Raw genomic sequence first — 19631 nt, 5'->3', positions numbered from 1 at the left:
TCAACAACTGATAGTTATATGGTATGGTGACGGTAGACAGCACCAATCCCCAACTTTCAACAGGAACGATCTTTGAACGCACCCGCTTAGCCATGACTTCATTCGATGGCCAGCGTATCATAAAGTGCATTCTCTATCCTGACAAGGTGTGCATGTGACCCCTCTTCCCATTCTCACTGTCAGCCAATAAATACTATTACTTGAAGCTTATAATTTCAGCTGCAGCTTTGCGTGTAAGTGGGGGTGCCAATGCAGTCTATATATACGGGATTGCTCCAACAACATAAGCATCTGAATTCGTTACAGGAGAAGAGTCGCAAAATATAATCATGGCTCCAAACAACATGGATCCAGCTGAGGAAATGAGGGACTTGCTCGCACACCACCCAATCACCCAACAGCCACATATTCTCGATTAAAGGCTGGCTGGCCACATCTTCCGCATATTTTTTATTGACAAGCAGGTCTGTGTAACTAACAGGGGAGCGAGGAATGATCCAATAGGAATAATAATAAATTCATCAACGCCAGACACGGCCGCGGTAATCGTATGTTGAACCTCCGATGGGGTGTTATTTTTGGACATTTGTGTGCAGTTTATTCCATTTGTTTCTCGGACTCTCGAGTGTGCAACGTAGAATGGTGTTAGAGTTAGACTGATTTGCGCGCCACCCACAGCCTTCCACTTCATGTGACCGGAACCAATCTATGTTTGAATCTACATCTGTATCATTCATACAGCATGAGATGAACGTCATAGCATATCAGATGATAATTGGAGATTTTCGTAAAGGACAAGAAAACAAACCAGGTGGATTAATGATGACCATCGGTATACTCGGGAGAGGCACAACATACAAAGAGCCAAAAGCGAGTCCATCGTCCAGCATGTTTCATCGTTGCATGAAGATTAGTGCTTGAAGTTGTATTAGCAACAACGGGATGTGCGGTGGAGGTGGAGGCGACAATATGTGGTTGCGAAGAAGACTGAGGTTCAGCCGCGCCGCTGGATTGTATAACATTGCTATTGGGAGGGCGTGACTCGGAGATGCTTGCAGCAGGTTTCTTGGATTTCAACGGGATTGTTGGCCCCCGTTTTTCTCGTGCTGATGCGTTCCTCTACGTGATATGATATGAGATGGGATTCGAATATTCGAGATGGACGAAAAAAAAATGACATACACGTTGTGCCTGGCAATGTGGAACGTCGACGACCGCTGAGCCACGCTCGCACAGCTGGATGTCTGCTCTACTGAGTCTGGCAGAGAAAATATTTCGAGCCCAATGAAAATGTTGGGTCGGGATGGTGCATCGTGGAGATCAAGTTGTGCAAAAGACTGAGAACAAAGTCAGGAAAAACGGTACAATGTAGATGAGAGATGAGCGACGTACATGAACACGATGTGGTGTGCCATCGAAGAACCCTTGGGATATCCGATTGGAGACCTTGATTGGCTGACGGACTGGACGTCGTGTAGCATCAGCCTAGAAAATGCTTGAATGCAATGAGATCTGTGATGAAAGTGTCACGTACAGCAAGTACCGACTTGTCGTGCTGGTCCAACAGAAGTTCATCGAGGCCAGCTCCTTTTACTATCACAGAGACATCCCAAGCGTATGCGATATCGTCGTCGCAGCCAGTGGCTAGTAGCTTTCCATCTGCCGAAAACGACACAGCAAGCACTGCATTTGCATGGTGGAGGGGCAAGCTGATAGGCTGATTGTTGTCGAGGTTCCATAATTGCGCTGTGCTATCGAAAGATGTGCTTGCAAGGATGCGGCCATTGGGGGATATTGCAATGGCAAAGACACCCTCGGTGTGCCCATCCAGCACTGCGGTCTGTCTCCAAGTTTCAGTACTCCATGTCCTAATCGAGTCATCGTATGACCCGGAGATAAGGGTTTTTCCGTCTGGGGTCCAGGCCAGGCTATGCACCCAATGTGCGTGTCCATCAAGAGTAGCGACAAGCTTGCCTGTCTTTGCATCCCAGATCTTGACCAGGGGCTCATCCAAATAATCATTAGTGTACCTGGGCTGGCACTCACTGAATCCACTGCCAGTCGCAAACTTCATGGTCTTGTCTGGCGAGTAGACGACTGCTAACACCCGGCCGTGCCCAGTCTTGATTGGGCTGAGGATCATCGTTCCGTTCTTCACGTCCCATTGTCTTGCAGTCCCATCGTCAGATCCACTCAAAACTCGCCTACCATCTCGACTCCAGCAGACAGACCACACTCCCTTTGTATGTCCCATCCATTTCGCGATGACTTTGGCTGTATCGATGTCCCACAGCCTCACTCCACCGTCCTCACTCCCGCTAACCACTTTCTTCCCGTTCGGAGACAACGCTATAGCGTACACTTGACTTTCTCCATCCCTCCACTCGTCTCCTATCTGTTTCCCACTCTTCAAGTCCCATACCCGCAATGAGCCGTCCACTGAGGATGTTATCATCTGCTCTCCTTCCGGCAGATGTATTGCGCCACCGATCCCTTGGGTGTGCCCCTCAAATTTCTGGAGGGGCATTATCGTTGATGTCTCCTGCGCTGGTGACGACATAATCAACTAGCATTAGATGCAACTCCGTTTCAGCTTTCATGCACAAAGTCCACGATCATGACTTACGACAATTAGCAGGTCTTGGCGCCGAGACACGATGGGCGTATCGGTCAATGGTACTAGTGCACAGGAAGTTTGAACTGTTACATTTTATATTTGTTATCCTCGTGTTCACTTCACAGCTTCTAGCATATGCCATATGCTGTGCACCTGGAGTGCCCATGCCATCAGTCGCCATCTTCATTCTGCAACGGACTAACCGCACACCCTCCATGTGTCCCGCCACGACCTTGCATCCGTTTGCATTCATTTTGTGGTGTCGTCAATATCGAGAATGCCATTGGCACTCCGTACGCCTTTGATAGGATAAAGTTTTGAAATTGAAAGACTTTCCCGTCTACGTTTTCACTTTTGGTGGCTGAACAGCACCCCGACGACGGGATATACTTCATCCATGCTTGTGTCATGCACTCATTCTGTATCTTCTGAGACACAGCTAGATAGTGAACAAGCCTTGCCTTTTGAACTTATCGTTGGCAGGGTATCACGCTCCTCTACAGCAAGGACTTGCAATGCTATTCTAATTTAAAGGACTTCATCCGCATGAAAGTGAATGTTATTCATGCAGTACAACAGAACATATCAGTTGAACATGATTTAATGCAAGGGTATATAAGAAACAATTTTGTGCCTCCGTTTGATGTACTCGAGGGATGAAGTGAATGTCATAGTGACATGTCAGATGAGGTCTTTGTAAATGACGAGATAATGGTAGAATCTTAATGATGACCGTCAGTATACTCAGCAGAAGCACAACAGATAACGAGCCAGAAGCGAGTCCAGCGTCCAGCGTGATGTATCGTAACACGAGGATTGGTGCTCGAAGTTGTGTTATTGATGACGGGAGGTGCAGTGGAGGTGGAGACAGCAGCATGCGGTTGCGAAGATGACTGGGCCTGAGCTGCACCAGTAGATTGTTGTGTGGTGTTGCTATTGGGAGGGCCTGAGGTGCTTGCAGCAGCGTTGTTGGGTTTCAATGGAATTATTACCATCCGTTTTTCTCGTGCTGACGCGTTCCTCTATGTTACAATGATATAAGATGGGGTTCGAATAGTCTAGAAGGACAAGAATGACATACACGTTTGCCCTTGGTATACGGGACGTCAACGACTGCGGAGCGACGCTCGTGCTGCTCAATATCTTCACCGCCTGGTCTACTAGAGAGACGACTTCGAAGCCAGTGGAAAGGGCGGGGTCGGGATGACGTATCGTGTGCTCCAGAGGGTATGGGGCGGAATAACGATGACAACCGGTCACGAAGGGTGCTTACTTGCGATGCCCATGATCGAGGATGGAAGCGCTGTCGTGCAGAGACCTGAGAACATCGAGGTCAGGAAAATTAAAAACAGTACTGGATGAGACGTTAACGACGTACGTGAGCGCGATCTGGTAGGTCGTCGAAAAAATCTTGGGGTACCTGGCGCTGGGGGACGATGATTGGCTGACGGACTGGACGTCGCGTGGCATCACCCTAAAATAAATAGGTTTAAATGCAATGAGATTTGACTATCAGAGTGTCACCTACAGAGGGGTCAAATGGCCGAACAGGACGTTGTATAGCCTCAGCCTAGAATGCACATATTTAAATGCAATGAGATCTGTGATGAAAGTGTCACGTACATCGAGGACCGACTTGTCGCGCTGCTCCAATAAAAGTTCGTCGAGGCCAGCTTCTTTGACTATCGCAAAAACATCCCAAGCATATGCGTTGTTGTCATAGCAGCCAGTGGCTAGTAGCTTTCCATCCGCCGAGAACGACACAGAATAAACATAAGATGGATGCTGGAGGGGCAAACTGATAGGCTGGTTGTTGTGGAGGTTCCATAATCGCGCTGTGTTGTCGAATAATGCGCTTGCGAGGATGCGGCCATTCGGAGATATTGCAATGGATTCAACACCGGTGTGCGCATCCAGCAGTGAAATCTGCCTCCAAGTTGTAGTACTCCATGTCCTAATCGAGTGATCAGCTGACCCGGAGATAAGCGTCTTTCTGTCTGGGGTCCAAGCCAGGCACATCACCCCATCTGTGTGTTCTTCAAGAGTAGCGACAAGCTTCCCGGTCTTCGCATTCCAGATTTTGACTGGGAACTTGTTATAATCCAAAGGGTCGGATCCAGCAGTTGCAAACATGGTCGTGTCTGGCGAGTAGACGACTGCCTCCACAAGTTCGTCCCCTGTTTCGATTGGACCGACGATTGTCTTTCCGCTCTGCGCATCCCATTGTCTTGCAGTCCCATCGAAGGATTTGCTCAGGACTCGCTGACCATCTCGACTCCAGCAGACGGACCTCACTCCCTGAGTATGCCCCAACCATTTTGCGATGACTTTGCCTGTGTCCATGTCCCACAACCTCACGCCACCGTCGCCACTTCCGCTAACCACTTTCTTCCCGTCCGGAGACAACGCTATAGTCCACACTGCACTTTCTCCGTCCCGCCAGTCGTTTCCTATCTGTTTCCCACTCTTCAAGCTCCATACTCGCAGCGAGCCGTCCACTGAGCAAGTCATTGTCCGCTGTCCGCCTGGTAGATGTATGGCGCCGTAGACCGAATCAGTGTGTCCTTCAAATTTCTGACATGGCGTTATCTCCTGCACCGGGGACGACATACTCAACTACAGGATGCAGCTCTGTTTCAGCTTCCATGTACAAAATCCACAATGATCACTTACAACGATTAGCAGGTCTTGACGCTAAGACACAATGGGCGTATAGATCAAGAGTGCACTGGAAGTTTAAGCTGCTACGTTTACATGTGTTATCACTTCACAGCTTCTAGCATATGCTGTGCAACTGAAGCGCCCAAGCTTCATTTATGCTCATGAATCGCTTTCCATCAGTCACAATCTCGATTCTCATTTTTAATGCCTGGCCAATCACGATATCATATGCTAACTTGAGCCTCAGAACGTACATCTGCCTCTCCAGCCAACTACTTCTCGGACGCGCCCGTCATCTCCGGGTGGCCGATGCTCGATACACATCTGGTGTGTAAGACATACATTAGTTACCGTGTTCACACTGCACGGGAAACCACCGGAACTTTTTATAGCTTTGTACGTGGATTGCAATGAAGGCCTCGTGGCTTCTTGAAACGGCCTGGATCGCTAGGGGGCCGATGTCTTGCAGATAGGTCTATCATTAGTGGAGATAACGACACCCCCAGTCGGAAGATGCAGCTGCTGAAAGTGTTATTTTTAGATTACATCTTGTCAGCGCTCGTGCCCGGCCATGTAGACGTTGCCAATGTTCATCAGATTCAATGTTTTCCCTTTGGATCCAGGTGTATTCAACTTTGTGATTGACGTTGCTCTGCTGCATGCTCATCTTCAGCAGGGTCATCTCACTGCATGCTGAGAGAAATCACTACGAGCGGATCGTCTTGTTGGTCAAATGCTGGGTGCCGTCGGGAATCTTCCAAAGGTCTATACCGGTAAGCACCCTCGTTCTCGACACCTTGGGTTGTTCTTAAGACACCTAAGAGCGCATGTCTTAGAGCTCGAAATCATTTTGTTCCTCCTCCGCCGTTTGCTTCGTACAGAGGCTAAGAAACAAACAACAGTCTCAAGAATGAGCTGCTGCTTATCCTCAGCTGGTGGGCGAGTATCGAGTGCGAAAAATAATCTTGCGAAGATGTTAATTTCACACCCACGTGTATTATTGAGGTTGGAGAGAGCGTCGCGCTTTCAAGGCATATTGAGAAACACTGGCGGCTTATAGGCAAGTGTTTCTGCCCACTCAATGTATTCATTTGCTGGGTTCATATCAGATTGGTCGAGTGTAAACGTAGAACGGATCTTGGAGTTAGACTGATTCGCCATCCACATCCTTGTGACCGGAGCCAATCTACGTTGAATCTACATCTGTATCATTTCTGCAGCACACAAATTCAGGTATTCTCATTTCACCAGTACGCAAGTTCATTGGAAAGACCACCTTTCCTAACCAGCGAAGCCTTACTTGTTGGCAACGACAAAAGATAGAATGAACCGTGGTATACAAAGTGTGCGATAGATGACTATGAATTCTTTGCATGTATTCGATGGATGAGATGAACATCATAGCATATCAGATGATAATGGAGATTTTTGTAAAGGACGAGAAAACAAACAGGGTAGAATCTTAATGATGACCATCGGTATATTCAGGAGAGGCACAACATAAAAAGAGCCAAAAGCGAGTCCATCGTCCAGCATGTTTTATCGTTGCATGAGGATTAGTGCTCGAAGTTGTATTAGCAACAACGGGATGTGCGGTGGAGGCGGAGGCGGTAGCATGTAGTTGCGAAGAAGACTGAGCCTGAGCCGCACCACTGGATTGCGTGGCATTGCTATTTGGGGCGCGTGAGGTGCTTGCAGCAGTATTCTTGGATTTCAAAGGAATGATTATCATCCTTTTTTCTCGTGCCGATGCGTTCCTCTATGTGATATTAGATGCGGTTCTATTGTTGGAGAAGGACGAAAATGACATACGCGTTTACCCTTGGCATACGGAACGTCGGCGACCGCTGAGCCACGCTCGTGCAACTCGATCTCTGCACTACTGGGTCCGGCGGAGAAAAGATTTCGAGCCCAGTCAAAAATACTGGGTCGGGATGACGTATCGCTGGGATTGAGACGCCCAGAAGACTGAGAACGAAGTCAGGAAAAGCAGTACAATGTAGGCATGAACGACGTACGTGAGCGCGATGTGGTGTGCCATCGAAGAACCCTTGGGATATCCGATTGGAGACCTTGATTGGCTGACGGACTGGACGTCGTGTAGCATCAGCCTAGAAAATGTTTGAATGGAATGAGATCTGTGATAAAAGCGTCACATACAGCGAGTAGTGAGTTGTCGTGCTGGTCCAACAGAAGTTCGTCGAGGCCAGCTTCCTTTAGTATCATAGAAACGTCCCATGTATACGCATTGTCGTCATCACAGCCAGTGGCTAGTAGGGTTCCATCTGCTGAAAACGACACAGAACGCACGACATATGCATGTTGGAGGGACGAACTGATGGGCTGGTTGTTGTCGAGGTTCCATAATCGCGTTGTGTTGTCCCACGATGCGCTTGCGAGGATGCGACCATTCGGAGATATTGCAATGCGATTGACGGCGGTGTCCTCATATTCCAACAATGCGATCTGCTTCCAAGTTGATGTATCCCATATCCTGATCGAGTGATCGAATGACCCGGAGATAAGCCTTTCTCCATCTGGGGTCCAAGCCAGGCACAACACCCAATCTGTGTGTCCTTTGAGAGTAGCGACAAGCTCGCCTGTCTTAGCATCCCAGATTTTGATTAGGGACTTGTTATCTCCGCTATTCCAAGGCAGTTTGTATCCACCACTCGCAAACATTGTCATATGCTACGAGTAGACGACTGCCCACACGCATTCATGCACTGTCTTAATTGGTGCGAGGATGGTCTCTCCGTTCTCCAAGTCCCATTGTCTTGCAGTCCCATCCAAGGATCCGCTCAAAACTCGTCTACCATCTCGACTCCAGCAGATAGATGTCACTCCTCCTCTATGCCCCAACCATTTCGCGATGACTTTGCCTGTGTCGATGTCCCACAACCTCACTCCACCATCCTCACTCCCTCTAACCACTTTCTTCCCGTCCGGAGACAACGCTATGGCTCTCACTTCACTTTCTCTGTCCCGCAATTATATATATATATATTAATAATGGTATTCAAAGAAACCATCAAGGTTCTGAAACACAGATAATTCTATCAAATTCTCTCAGAACTCTACAGAACGTCGGCAGAATGCCTGCTATACGCCCTCGAGCACGACGTTCAGAGCGGCTCAATATCCAATTTCAAAGACTCGCTGATCCACCAATAGCTACCCAGGTGCAACCTACGCGTGGTACTAGGGGGAGGGGCGCAATGACTTGTGGTACAAGGGGACGTGGGATGGCTGTTACTTCAGCTAGTGCCGCCCCATATAAACCTGATGCCGACTTCGATGACCTCAGAGGTGGCATTGCTGGCGGCTCTATCCTCACTGGCGTCTTATGTCTATGATGGACCCCGCGTCTTCATTTCACTGCATCGTCGATCTTGAGAACGACACACCGTACTAGTACGCCCTTAATTGGAAACAACCTTCCTGTTGTACTTCAACGACGCTGCGACATAAGGTCCTTGATCCCGATACTCCCAAATCCCTCGCAATAATTGCAATTCGAAGGCGAAGGATCCGACTTATCCGAAGATCATTTAAATGAAAGTGAATACCGTACAATGGGATGCCAGCTGCTGAAGGTGCTTTTTTTGGATTACATCTTGTCAGCGCTCGTGCCCGGCCATGTAGACGTTGCCAATATTCATCAGAATGAATGTTTTTCCTTTGGATTCAGGCGTATTCAACTTTGTGATTGACGTTGCTCGGATGCATGCCCATCTTCAGCAGGGTCATCTCACTGCATGCTGAGAGAAATCACTTGCAGTTTGCCGTTCCAGGAGGTTCAGTCGTCCTGCGTTATACTACTAGCGGATCGTCTTGTTGGTCAAGTGCTGGGTGCCGTCGGGAATCTTCCAAAGGTCTATACCGGTAAGCACCCTCGTTCTCGACACCCTGGGTTGTTCTAAAGATCCCTGAGAGCGTGTACTCAAAGCTCGAAATCAGTTTGTTCCTCCTCCGCCGTTTGCTTCGTGCCATCAGGAAAACCCTCCTGAGGAAAAAATGTGATAAATTTCAAGAAAAGTCGTTATTCAGATAAATCCATCTAATTACAAGAATTAGGAATAAAAACGCTAGGAGACGATAATGTACGATGCAAATATCACAAAATCTCTAGAATTATTTGAATAAACAAAAAGTGTATCTATCTAAGTACGAGTTCAACCAAAAAATGTTACAATCATCCAGAACCGTATCACTCGTCCATTCTCGTGGGACGACGGCACCAAAATTCGGTATAAGATGGACACTACGCAGAATGTTTGCCAATGGCACAATACTTGCCAGTTTTTCACCACCACGGAACGACCGCAAGAGCTTGTAAAGCCCACTGTGTCGATCAGGAGCCGAAGGGAATGGCGTAAACCATTCAATGTAAGCTAAGTGCTTGGGTACCTGGACAGTTGGCGAAAAAAAGGAGTGGAAGTGATTTCGAAGGTAACGCAAAGATGACTCGCACTTAGCCGACGCGGAAACCTAGACTCAGTCGACGGTGAGTGACACGTAACATAATAAATAGTGGTGGTGAAACATACCTTCTACACCTCTGCTAACAATATCAGTACTTGGACCAAGGCTCACAAGAGCTGTGTCTGAACGACGAGCCGATGAGGACTGCCGTGGTCTGGCATGTACAGAGTCCAATGTGACTATTGTGTCGCCATGACCACGACTATCCACTGAGAGCCACTTGATCCTATGGAAAACTGGGAGAGTTCGGAATGGGAAATGGACGTTGTGTGCCAACGCATCCAGTGTTTGGCTAGAGAGGCAGGGATCATTGGTGCGGTTGAGTTGTGTGATAAAGCATGCAAGTGCTTCACGGAAATAAGTAGCGCTGTAGTCTTCAATCGGCTGGTCCATACTGACGGCCTTTGCACTAGGGTTCTTTGTCATCGTTTGAAGCCGACGGACAGTCATATCGGGTGGACGTGAATGGTAGGGCTCGGACTCGTGACTGCCAGCAAGTCGCCAGTTGATGTACTTATCATAGCGCAGAATCTTCTCCTTTCGTTCGAGCCAGCGTGTCATCTGCACAAATTCATCTTTGTGATTTGTAGTGTGGTAAGCGTCCTTTGCATAATCAATATGAAGTCGTTCAGTATACTCTGTATTATAATTATCCATGGTACCCAACATCATAATCATGAGAGAGTAGTGGCGTGTCGCGTGTAGTTTTGGTAGATTGAAAGTGTTTTGGATGCCCAGCTCAATTAAAATGTCCTTATTGTCGTGAAAAAGATCGAGTGCGTCGTCCAGCAGCTGCAGGGTCTCTGAGCTATGACAAGGATATTGTGCGAGATAGAGGAAATCAAGTAGACCCTGTACTGCTCGTAGAAGTCGACTTTCGTTTAGATTATTAGGCAATTGGATACCAATAACGATACCGAGGAGAAAGCGAGAGATTTGGGCATGTTCAGCCCCACTTATACGCGACAAGCTAGTGATGCCCTTCCTGAACAGATGGATATGATGGTTGGGAGGAAGACGGCGACAATGAGCATTGATTTCAGCAGCCCCACAAGCAGCCGACAACCATCCTAAGAGATGCTTGATCAAGCCTTGATACAACTGGTGTAAGACATCTGGTGTGATCACATGGAAAATGTTGGTGAACGGGAGATCTTCCCAGAAAGGATGGACGATGGGCTTGATGCCTGCTAACGAGCAAGCGTGAACGAAGGATAAATTGCCTTCATTGAGAGCAGCAAGGGCATCTAGTATTTCATTCAGTTTCTGTAAATGAAACGGTGCTGTATTGCTACCCGTTTCATCAGCATCGATGTCGCATTTAGGACACTCTCCAAACTTGATTCCAGTAGCAAGGAGCTGTTCTGGGTAGTCACCGACAAAACTAGCGAATAATGGATGACATCGACGGAGAGTGCCATCCCCACTAGCCATACGAAGTCTATCAAGTCCAACTGACTTCAGCGGAGTGAGAACACGGCTCAGACAAGCATGGTATAGGTTTGCCATAGTTCGGTGCTGCGAAGCTTTGTTTGTGATGTGTTTGAGTCGTGTACACGGCAAATATGCCAAAAGTATATGGGCACCGCGTGATGGCTTGCGTCGTATTTCTTTAGGGATGTTGCCAATGGTAAGATAGACGGATAGACGGACTTGTTGTGGAACAAGGTCACTTGCGTTTTGTCGGATGAGATAATGATGGGAATGATGGTGCCACCTGGACTGTGGCGATTGAGTTTTTTCTAAAGTATTGTAAGTATCATATCTTGTAGACATAATCAGTCCTACGTACCTGTGTATCCCACCACCATTTTCCTGTATGCATATCATGAAAGAGACGAACTGTCTCATCCTTGTCAGCATAATGCCGCTTGGGCACAAATGCAAGATATCTTGCAAAGTCAGGATCACCGTACAATGACCTGACACAATTGATCACATCGCAATAATACACATCGAAAGCTTCACTGGCAACAATGATCTGCTCTCGTTTGAACTTTGGGCAGCTAGTTGGAAGTTCATGGTCGACAATTGCATTCAGCTCGTTCGCATTCTTGAAGGAGAGTGACAAACGCTCACTGACCTATGATACTGATGGTTAATGAAGGCTTGATAAAACAAATGATAACCTTACCCCCTCGATTGCAAGCAAGTCTGAAAAAGCTGTCGAACTGAGTCCACGAAGTTTCGCCCACCTCATGACCTCCCAATCCATCTTAGAACTGAAAGGATGATACAAATTCTCCTCCTTCGCATTGGCAATTCGAGCGCCGTATTCCACATTGGCAGCATAACAGTTGGCTCAATCGGTTATTTCTTGGCCAGCATGTGGATCTGGGTAGGGCATGACCGTGCAACCATGCTGGCCTTGCGCACTGTGCTTGAATATCCTGGTGATTATTGTATTGTTCTTTGGCCAAGTCTTGACCAGGGTCATCCATGCTACTATGGTTGTCGTCTTCTTCAACTGCTTCCACCAGAAGCTCCCATTCAGGTTCGACATTCAACCCATCATCTGACGCATCATCATCTGCATCAACTAACTCCGAGTCACCAGGCTACACGAACTCCGACTCATCCTCACCATATCCTCCATCAGTATCAGGCTCATAGTAAGGGTCGTTGGCGAGGTCATTGGAAGGTTCATCGGCATGGATTTTGGAGCGTGACTGACAGTACAGTACTTGACAAAGTGGGTTGTGGCTCTTTGCAAGATGCTGACTGAGACCAGTAACTGTCAAATTATCGTGGGAACAAGCAGGGCATTGTGTGGACATAACTTCCTCCCAAATACTTGTGAAAAGCGAAAGCTCCCTCCAGAATTCTCGTAGGGTAGGGGTAGACTGAGGGAAGCGAGAAGTGAAAGCTCCCTCTGGAATTCTCGTAGAGTAGGGGTAGACTGAGGGAAGCGAGAGGCGAAAGCTCCCTCCCGAATTCTCATGGTGTGGTGGGCAGGTGGATCGGGCTAGTGAAAAAGGAGGCGAGCACAAACTTCCTCCTGAACAAGTTTTGGTTGGGGAGAGTGATGAAAAGCGAAAACTAGGGTGAGTCTGAGGTAAATGTCAAATTGAATTCACTGGGAATACTTACCAAAGTTAAAGTCGGGGCCAGTTAAGCTGAACTGCCTCTGATGCCCCCTGGAATGCAAAGCACTAGCACTAAAAAATCAGTACTAGTAGCACCCTCAAACTTTCCATTTCCCTCCCCACTCTTTCGTGTCAACATTCCTTCCAACATTCGTTATTAGCTTCCTGTCCTTTCAATTGAGTATACCATGCCCGCACCTGTTGATTCTCGCGAGCCGCGAAATGCGAAGAAAAAAGCTATGGAAAATGCTAGTAAGCAAGCGTCTTCACTTTGAATGAGAAAATTTTACCTGTGAGCGAGTTCAGTTTGGTTGCCTAAGCCAAAGAAAGTTCATCAAGCACCCCCTGCTCTGCAACACAAAGCGAAAAAGATCAGCACCAAGAGTGAAAAATTTTAACTCCTACACGCACCAAATACTCACCTTTGACTGGATCAGAGGTCGTGCCACGCACAAAAGCGGTTGCACTGCAAGATGCGACCACTCGCAGTGACAAGATCATACCTTTAAAACTGAGTACATTGTCTATAGCACAAAACATAGAAATTAGGACTAACTTTAATGATAGAGTGTCAGTGCTCATTTGCGACCAACTCGGAGGAGGAGGCGGTTGATGATGGAGGTGGTTCTGAGCTTAGTGGCAGCGAGTCAGACTTGGAACCTGTCCAACCAAAGCCTCAAGGTTAGTTATAAACTGTTAAGACCGTACTCAAGTAGTATTGGGTCTGAAGGGCTTTGGCCTCAGCTCGTGCGCTGTGCCCCTTTCCTGAGTCTTGCCCCTTATTTCAGAGTGCTAGAGTATCGCGTCTAGTGAGACGGATAAGTATCATAACGGATCCATTAAGACTTCCAGATATCGAACATATAGAGTAACGGCTAATCCGGATCGGATCTGAACTAGAAACTAACGGGTGAGGACTGTCCGAAGACAGAGGTGGATATATAGACTATAGGAATCAATCCTAAGTCTCGGAGTAGACAAGAGTATCGTACTCAAGTCTGGACGGATAACGGAGGGACTTAGAGTCCAGACAGAATGAGTGCAATCTAAGATGATATTCGAACTGATCTACTACAGCGCATGTACAAGGGTTTATATACTACGGATAACTAACGGAATGATCAATAAGCAAAGGCGCGAGGCTATGTACGAAGTATAAGCAAAGTATGTGCACAGTGTATTGGTAAGTCGGATGGATCACAAATCATAACTGGGAATGAAGTATAAGTTAAAGCGGATCAGTAAGTGTAGTGGATCAGTAAGCATAACGGAAGTAAAGGATAACCGGTATACCGGTGTACAGGAATACCAAAAGGAGATGAACGATAGTTAGAGTTATATGAACAGGACATGAAATAAGAATCAGATCGGATCTGTGGACCGGACGACGGATATATCCATCGGATCTGGATCGGATCTGAGATCCAGGATCTTCAGATCTGTACCTGGGAATATGGTATATGACATAAACTAGAGAACATAAAGGAAGTCTTACTCATGGCATAGGTGCACAGGCTTGTATTGACCTAACAAACTCCATCACACATATGCCATGCAAGATGTCTCTGTATTGATTGATAGCGATGAGCTCAACTCTGACAGTGATCAAGTGGACGACGGTCCTGTCAGTGGCAAATGGTGGTGATTCAGATGCTGCCAATGAGGAGAGTGAGGGTGAGGAACCAGAGACCACTGCCATGATGCTTTCTGATGAGGTAAGTGATACTAGTTTACTTTAGTAAGCTGCAGTGACTCAAGACATTTTTGTTGTTGAAGGTCCCTTCGCTAGTCACCCACAAGGTCAAGTCCAAGCGGCTTGATCAATCACATGGGAAATCCCAGTCTGCCCGGGATCCAAAAACATGCCGCGGAGGTGAGTCTGTCCATATTTCAAATGTACTACTGTCTAGACTTGACACAATCTACTAGATTCCTACCTGGCGCAATGTCGACAATGCTGTTTCAGGATCCAAGGAAACTACTACTGCATGTGGCGAGTCCTCAGAACCCTACTCCAGTGAATTAGAAAGTCCCAAAAAACTCACCTCTGCAACTCGTTCAGCTAAGACCATCACTTCTCTCATTCGAACGGAAAAGGGCAACATCAAATTACTTGATCAGAACCACGAGACTTGGTGAGTTGTCCGGAATGCAATTCTGGACGCCAAGTGTCACATTATCTTTGTCAACGCTTACCCTGAACTTGTTGACAAAAACCAGATCTCGCTGCAATCTTTACTAACTGTGGCTGAGAATCTTGGTATACAAGCCATCAAACAGTGTCTTCAGACAGACACGCAGTATGCTGCCCACCTCAGTAGCCTAGTAAGTCCTTTGCATGTCTCATTCGTTTGTTTTAACTATCTTTCATTACTCAAGGTTGAGCCACACATTCCATTATTGCGCCGTGACTTGAAAATGGCTGCATGTGCCAATATTGATGGCTACTTTCGTCTTGGCCAGAACATAGTCAAGGCAAAAAAACTCATGGAGCAGCATGCATATGTTTATGCCTTGAGGTTCAATGTAAGTTCCTTTCTTGTCTGTTAGACATCGTTCCTCCTTCATCTCATAGTGAGGAGCAGGTTTCTTTATCATATTCCCTTCTACATATCACCGCTCCTCCTTCATCTTGTACTGAGGAGCGGGTTTCTTTATCATATTCCCTTCTACATATCCCCACTCCTCCTTCGTCTTGTACTGAGGAGCGGGTTTCTTTATCATATTCCCTTCTACATATCTCCACTCCTCCTTCGCCTCAGTTTAACTAACAGATTTCTTTATCATATTCCCTTCTACATATCCACCGCTCCTCCTTCGCCTCGGTCTAACCAACAGGTTTCTGTATCATATTCCCTTCTACATATCTTCGCTCCTCCTTCGCCTCGCTCTAACTAACAGGTTTTCTTATCATATTCCCTTCTACATATCACCGCTCCTCCTTCATCTTGTACTGAGGAGCGGGTTTCTTTATCATATTCCCTTCTACATATCTCCACTCCTCCTTCGGCCTCACTCTAACTAACAGGTTTTCTTATCATATTCCCTTCTACATATCACCGCTCCTCCTTTGCCTTGGTCTAACCAACAGGTTTCTTTATCATATTCCCTTCTACATATCTCCGCTCCTCCTTCACCTCAGTCTAACTGACATACCTCTTCCACAGTCCAATGATGATGCTTCGCCCATAGGGAAAAAACCCTACCAGGGTGACCTACTACTTTTTCTAATACACAACGGAGTCTTCACCGGCAGCGAAGTCTATTGGCCTCAAGTATGCAGGGCGCTTTGGTGAAATAGCGAGTAACAAGGGTGATTGCCCTGAAATACCAATTCCTTTGTTGGCACTCGTGGCAACAGCTGTAATGTCCTTCTTGCTAGGTCTTCATGCTGGACTGACTGGTTTTCAAGATCTATGCGGCCCTTTTCTGGAAGACGCTTGGTTCGCTGGGGAAGTTCAACTTTACAGGTAATCAATTCAGTGAAACTTATTTTTTTCATGTCAAGTTCCTCGAGAAGTTGAAGAAGGACGCTCCTGCGAAGTTTCACTGCATGATGGCTGACATTTATGAAGGTGTACAGTAAGTTTCGCTGGTATGCATGGTGTTGTTTCAACTCGGATACTGACACTACTGGAAGGGCCTTGAGACGGAAGGGTAACGACCATCTGGCTAGTGAGCATCAAGATGCACTCGCGCTACTCGACCTTGATGGCATGGCTGAGGATTAGTAGGCCATATGGTGCTGACTATACCCATAAATATCACAGATTCGTTGTTCACTCGTTCACTCTCCATACCCGTAGATATCGCAGATTCGTTGTTCACTCATTCTCTCCTTTTCGCATACCCCGGTCGTGGTGATTTTGATATGCATCGTTTAATCAAACATTAGTCTTTTTTCTTGTAACATTGTCCGAATTGTGAGATTTGCGAACCAGAGTTCAATGGAATTCACAACGTTTTTGCGTGAAATATCATCTAATTTTTGATAATTATACATGATGGAGAAGGAGGTAAAAAAGTCTGCCTAGACTACATAATCTTTCTAATCTTCCTAATGCCGATAATTAGAGATAATACTAGAGATTTATTGAAAAAAATCATGATTTAGTGAAATTTCTCTGCGGATCGTTTTCCTGATGGCAGAGGATAACAGAAAAACAAAAGTCCCAAGAATGAGCTCCTACTTATCCTCAACTGGTGGGTGAGTATCGAGTATCTCGCGAAGATTCAGTTGATTTTACACCCACGTGTATTGAAATTGGAGAGAAGGTCGCCCTTTCGAGACGTATTGAGAAGCATTGGCGGCTTGTAGGCAAGTGTTTCTGCCCACTCAGTGTATTCATTCACTGGGTTCACATCAGGTTGGTGAGTGTACAACGTAGAACGGACCTTGGAGTTAGACTGATTTGCCACCCACATCCTTGTGACTGGAGCCAATCTACATTGAATCTACATTTGTATCATTTCTGCAGCACACAAATTCAAGTGTTCTCCTTTCACTTAGTACGCATGTTCGTTGGAAAGATTCGGGATGATCACCTTTCCTAACCAGCCAAGCCTTACTTGTTGACAACGACAAAAAATAGAATGAACCGTGGTATGCAAAGTGTGTAATAGACGACTTTATGAATTCGTTACATGTATTCGAGGGATGAGATGAACATCATAGCATGATGGAGGTTTTTGTAAAGGACGAGAAAACAAACCGGGTAGAGTCTTAATGATGACCATCGGTATACTCAGGAGAGGCACAACATATAAAAAGCCAAAAACGAGTCCATCGTCCAACATGTTTTATCGTTGCATGAGGATTAGTGCTCGAAGTTGTATTAGCAACAACGGGATGTGCGGCGGAGGTGGAGGCGGTAGCATGTAGTTGCGAAGAAGACTGAGCCTGAGCCGCACCACTGGATTGCGTGGCATTGCTATTTGAGGGACATGAGGTGCTTGCAGCAGTATTCTTGGATTTCAAAGGAATGATTATCATCCTTTTTTCTCGTGCCGATGCGTTCCTCTATGTGATATTAGATGGGGTTCGAATGTTGGAGAAGGACGAAAATGACATACGCGTTTGCCCTTGGCATACGGAACGTCGGCGACCGCTGAGCCACGCTCGTGCAACTCGATCTCTGCTCTACTGGGTCCGGCAGAGAAAATATTTCGAGCCCAGTAAAAAATGCTGCGTCGGGATGGCGTATTGTGGGGATCGAGTCGCGCAGAAGACTGAAAATCGAGATCAGAAAAAACCGTACAATGTAGACGAGGCATGAGCGACGTACGTGAGCACGATGTGGTGTGCCATCGAAGAACCCCTGGGGTACCCGATTGGAGACCTTGATTGGCTGACGGACTGGATGTTGTGTAGCATCAGCCTACATATGTTTAAATGATTAATTAGATCTGTCATGAAAGTGTCACGTACAGCGAGGATCGACCTGTCGCGCTGGTCCAACAGAAGTTCGTCGAGGCCAGCTTCATTTACTATCGCAGAAACGTCCCATGTGTACGCATTTTTGTCCTGGCAGCCGGTGGCTAGTAGCTTTCCATCTACTGAAAACGATACAGAACACACTCCACCTGCATGGTGGAGGGGCGAATTGATGGGTTGGTTGTTGTCGAGGCTCCATAATTGCGCTTTTGACCCGTCATCCGATGCGCTTGCGAGGATGCGGCCATTCGGAGATATTGCAATGGACGTAACAATCCCAGACTCGCCCAACAGTGCGATCTGTTTCCAAGTTGTAGTACTCCATATCCTAATCGAGTGATCCCATGACCCGGATATAAGCCTTTCTCCATCTGGGGTCCAGGCCAGGCACCACACCGGAAATGTGTGTCCTTCGAGAGTAGTAACAAGCTCGCCTGTCTTCGCATCCCATATTTTGACTGGGTGCTTACTGTGCTTATTCCAAAACTCTGGGATTCCAGCAGTCGCAAAGATGGTCATGTCTGGCGAGTAGACGACTGCCCACACGGCATTGTGCCCTGTCTTGATTGGAGTGAGGATTGTCTCTCCGTTCTCTACGTCCCATTGTCTTGCAGTCCCATCGTTTGATCCGCTCAAGACTCGCCGACCATCTCGACTCCAGCACGCAGTCTTCACTCCGTCTGTATGTCCCATCCATCTCGCGATGACTTTGCCTGTGTCGATGTCCCACAACCTTACTACACCGTCCTCACTCCCATTGACCACTTTCTTCCCGTCCGGAGACAACGCTATTCTCCACACTCGACCTTCTCCATCCCTCCAATTGTCTCCCATTGGTTTTCCACTCTTCAAGTTCCATACCCGCAGCGAGCCGTCCACTGAGCAAGTCATTATCCGCTGTCCACCTGGTAGATGTATTGCATCGTAGACCCAACCGGTGTGTCCCTCAAATTTCTGGCGGGGCATTATCATTGATGTCTCCTGTGCCACACTAACAGCGCTGGGTGAAGTCATAATCAACTACCGCGTACAGCTCGTTTCAGCTTTCATACACAAAGTCCACAATGATCACTTACATCAGGTCTTGACACCGAGACACAACGAGTGTTTAGGTCAAGAGTGCACTGGAAGTTTGGGCTAGTACGTTTTACATGTGTCATCCTCGTGTTCACTTCACAGCTTCTAGCATAGGCTGTGCAGCTGAAGCGCCCAGGGCGGCCCAATGATCACGAGGAATGCCAAAGATCATCAATCAATAACAATCTTCACTTTACAATGGACTGACCCTCTATGCGTCCCGCCACGACCTTGCTCCGACTTCTGAGGTTGGAGAGAAGGTCGCGCTTTC

General features: G+C 47.1%; 5 protein-coding genes across 5 annotated transcripts; 1 reads left to right on the top strand and 4 right to left on the bottom strand.

The window, feature by feature from the left end:
• Nucleotides 1–742: 742 nt before the first annotated feature.
• DFJ58DRAFT_766662 (uncharacterized protein) lies at nt 743–1591 on the bottom strand (the record flags this gene model as incomplete). Its single annotated transcript, XM_041388817.1, has 4 exons — nt 743–1117; nt 1183–1337; nt 1393–1485; nt 1535–1591. Coding segments are annotated over 4 exons (606 nt in total), but the record flags the coding sequence as incomplete, so codon positions are not given.
• Nucleotides 1592–6514: 4923 nt separating this feature from the next.
• On the bottom strand, nt 6515–7516 carry DFJ58DRAFT_766650 (uncharacterized protein). Its single transcript, XM_041388816.1, has 4 exons — nt 7439–7516; nt 7297–7389; nt 7091–7246; nt 6515–7037 (listed from the first exon to the last, which is right to left on the bottom strand). The coding sequence occupies exons 1-4, from the start codon at nt 7502–7504 to the stop codon at nt 6741–6743; spliced, it is 612 nt and encodes a 203-aa protein (XP_041248476.1). The 5' UTR covers nt 7505–7516; the 3' UTR covers nt 6515–6740.
• A 1896-nt stretch (nt 7517–9412) lies between these two features.
• Nucleotides 9413–12266, bottom strand: DFJ58DRAFT_857358 (uncharacterized protein; the record flags this gene model as incomplete). Its single annotated transcript, XM_041393945.1, has 7 exons — nt 9413–9688; nt 9762–9769; nt 9859–11359; nt 11413–11505; nt 11556–11846; nt 11898–12064; nt 12140–12266. 7 exons carry the CDS (start codon nt 12264–12266, stop codon nt 9413–9415), a joined length of 2463 nt encoding a protein of 820 aa, XP_041248475.1.
• A 2166-nt stretch (nt 12267–14432) lies between these two features.
• DFJ58DRAFT_857350 (uncharacterized protein) lies at nt 14433–16737 on the top strand (the record flags this gene model as incomplete). Its single annotated transcript, XM_041393944.1, has 8 exons — nt 14433–14564; nt 14626–14722; nt 14816–14984; nt 15171–15174; nt 15229–15375; nt 16017–16059; nt 16106–16319; nt 16433–16737. 8 exons carry the CDS (start codon nt 14433–14435, stop codon nt 16578–16580), a joined length of 954 nt encoding a protein of 317 aa, XP_041248474.1. The 3' UTR covers nt 16581–16737.
• Nucleotides 16738–17525: 788 nt separating this feature from the next.
• On the bottom strand, nt 17526–18355 carry DFJ58DRAFT_766644 (uncharacterized protein; the record flags this gene model as incomplete). The annotated part of the gene is made up of 4 exons (XM_041388815.1): nt 17526–17869; nt 17923–18078; nt 18135–18227; nt 18278–18355. Coding segments are annotated over 4 exons (612 nt in total), but the record flags the coding sequence as incomplete, so codon positions are not given.
• Between the last annotated feature and the right edge of the window lie 1276 nt (nt 18356–19631).

This window comes from Suillus subalutaceus, assembly GCF_016647625.1.
Source record: "Suillus subalutaceus strain FC151 chromosome Unknown DFJ58scaffold_13, whole genome shotgun sequence".
NCBI lineage: Eukaryota > Fungi > Basidiomycota > Agaricomycetes > Boletales > Suillaceae > Suillus > Suillus subalutaceus.
The sequence above is the reverse complement of the archived record's forward strand: the minus strand, read 5'-3'. Positions and strand labels throughout refer to the sequence as shown.

What these genes read in the sequence shown, in the direction of transcription:
- DFJ58DRAFT_766650 (XM_041388816.1), bottom strand. Translation starts at nt 7,504, where the DNA reads ATGATACTAAAGGAAGCTGGCCTCGACGAACTTCTGTTGGACCAGCAC. An exon ending in ACGACAACTCACTACTCGCT is followed by an intron (nt 7,390 to 7,438) that starts GTATGTGACGCT and finishes AACATTTTCTAG; the next exon opens with GCTGATGCTACACGACGTCC. An exon ending in GCACACCACATCGCGCTCAC is followed by an intron (nt 7,247 to 7,296) that starts GTACGTCGTTCA and finishes CTTCGTTCTCAG; the next exon opens with TCTTCTGGGCGTCTCAATCC.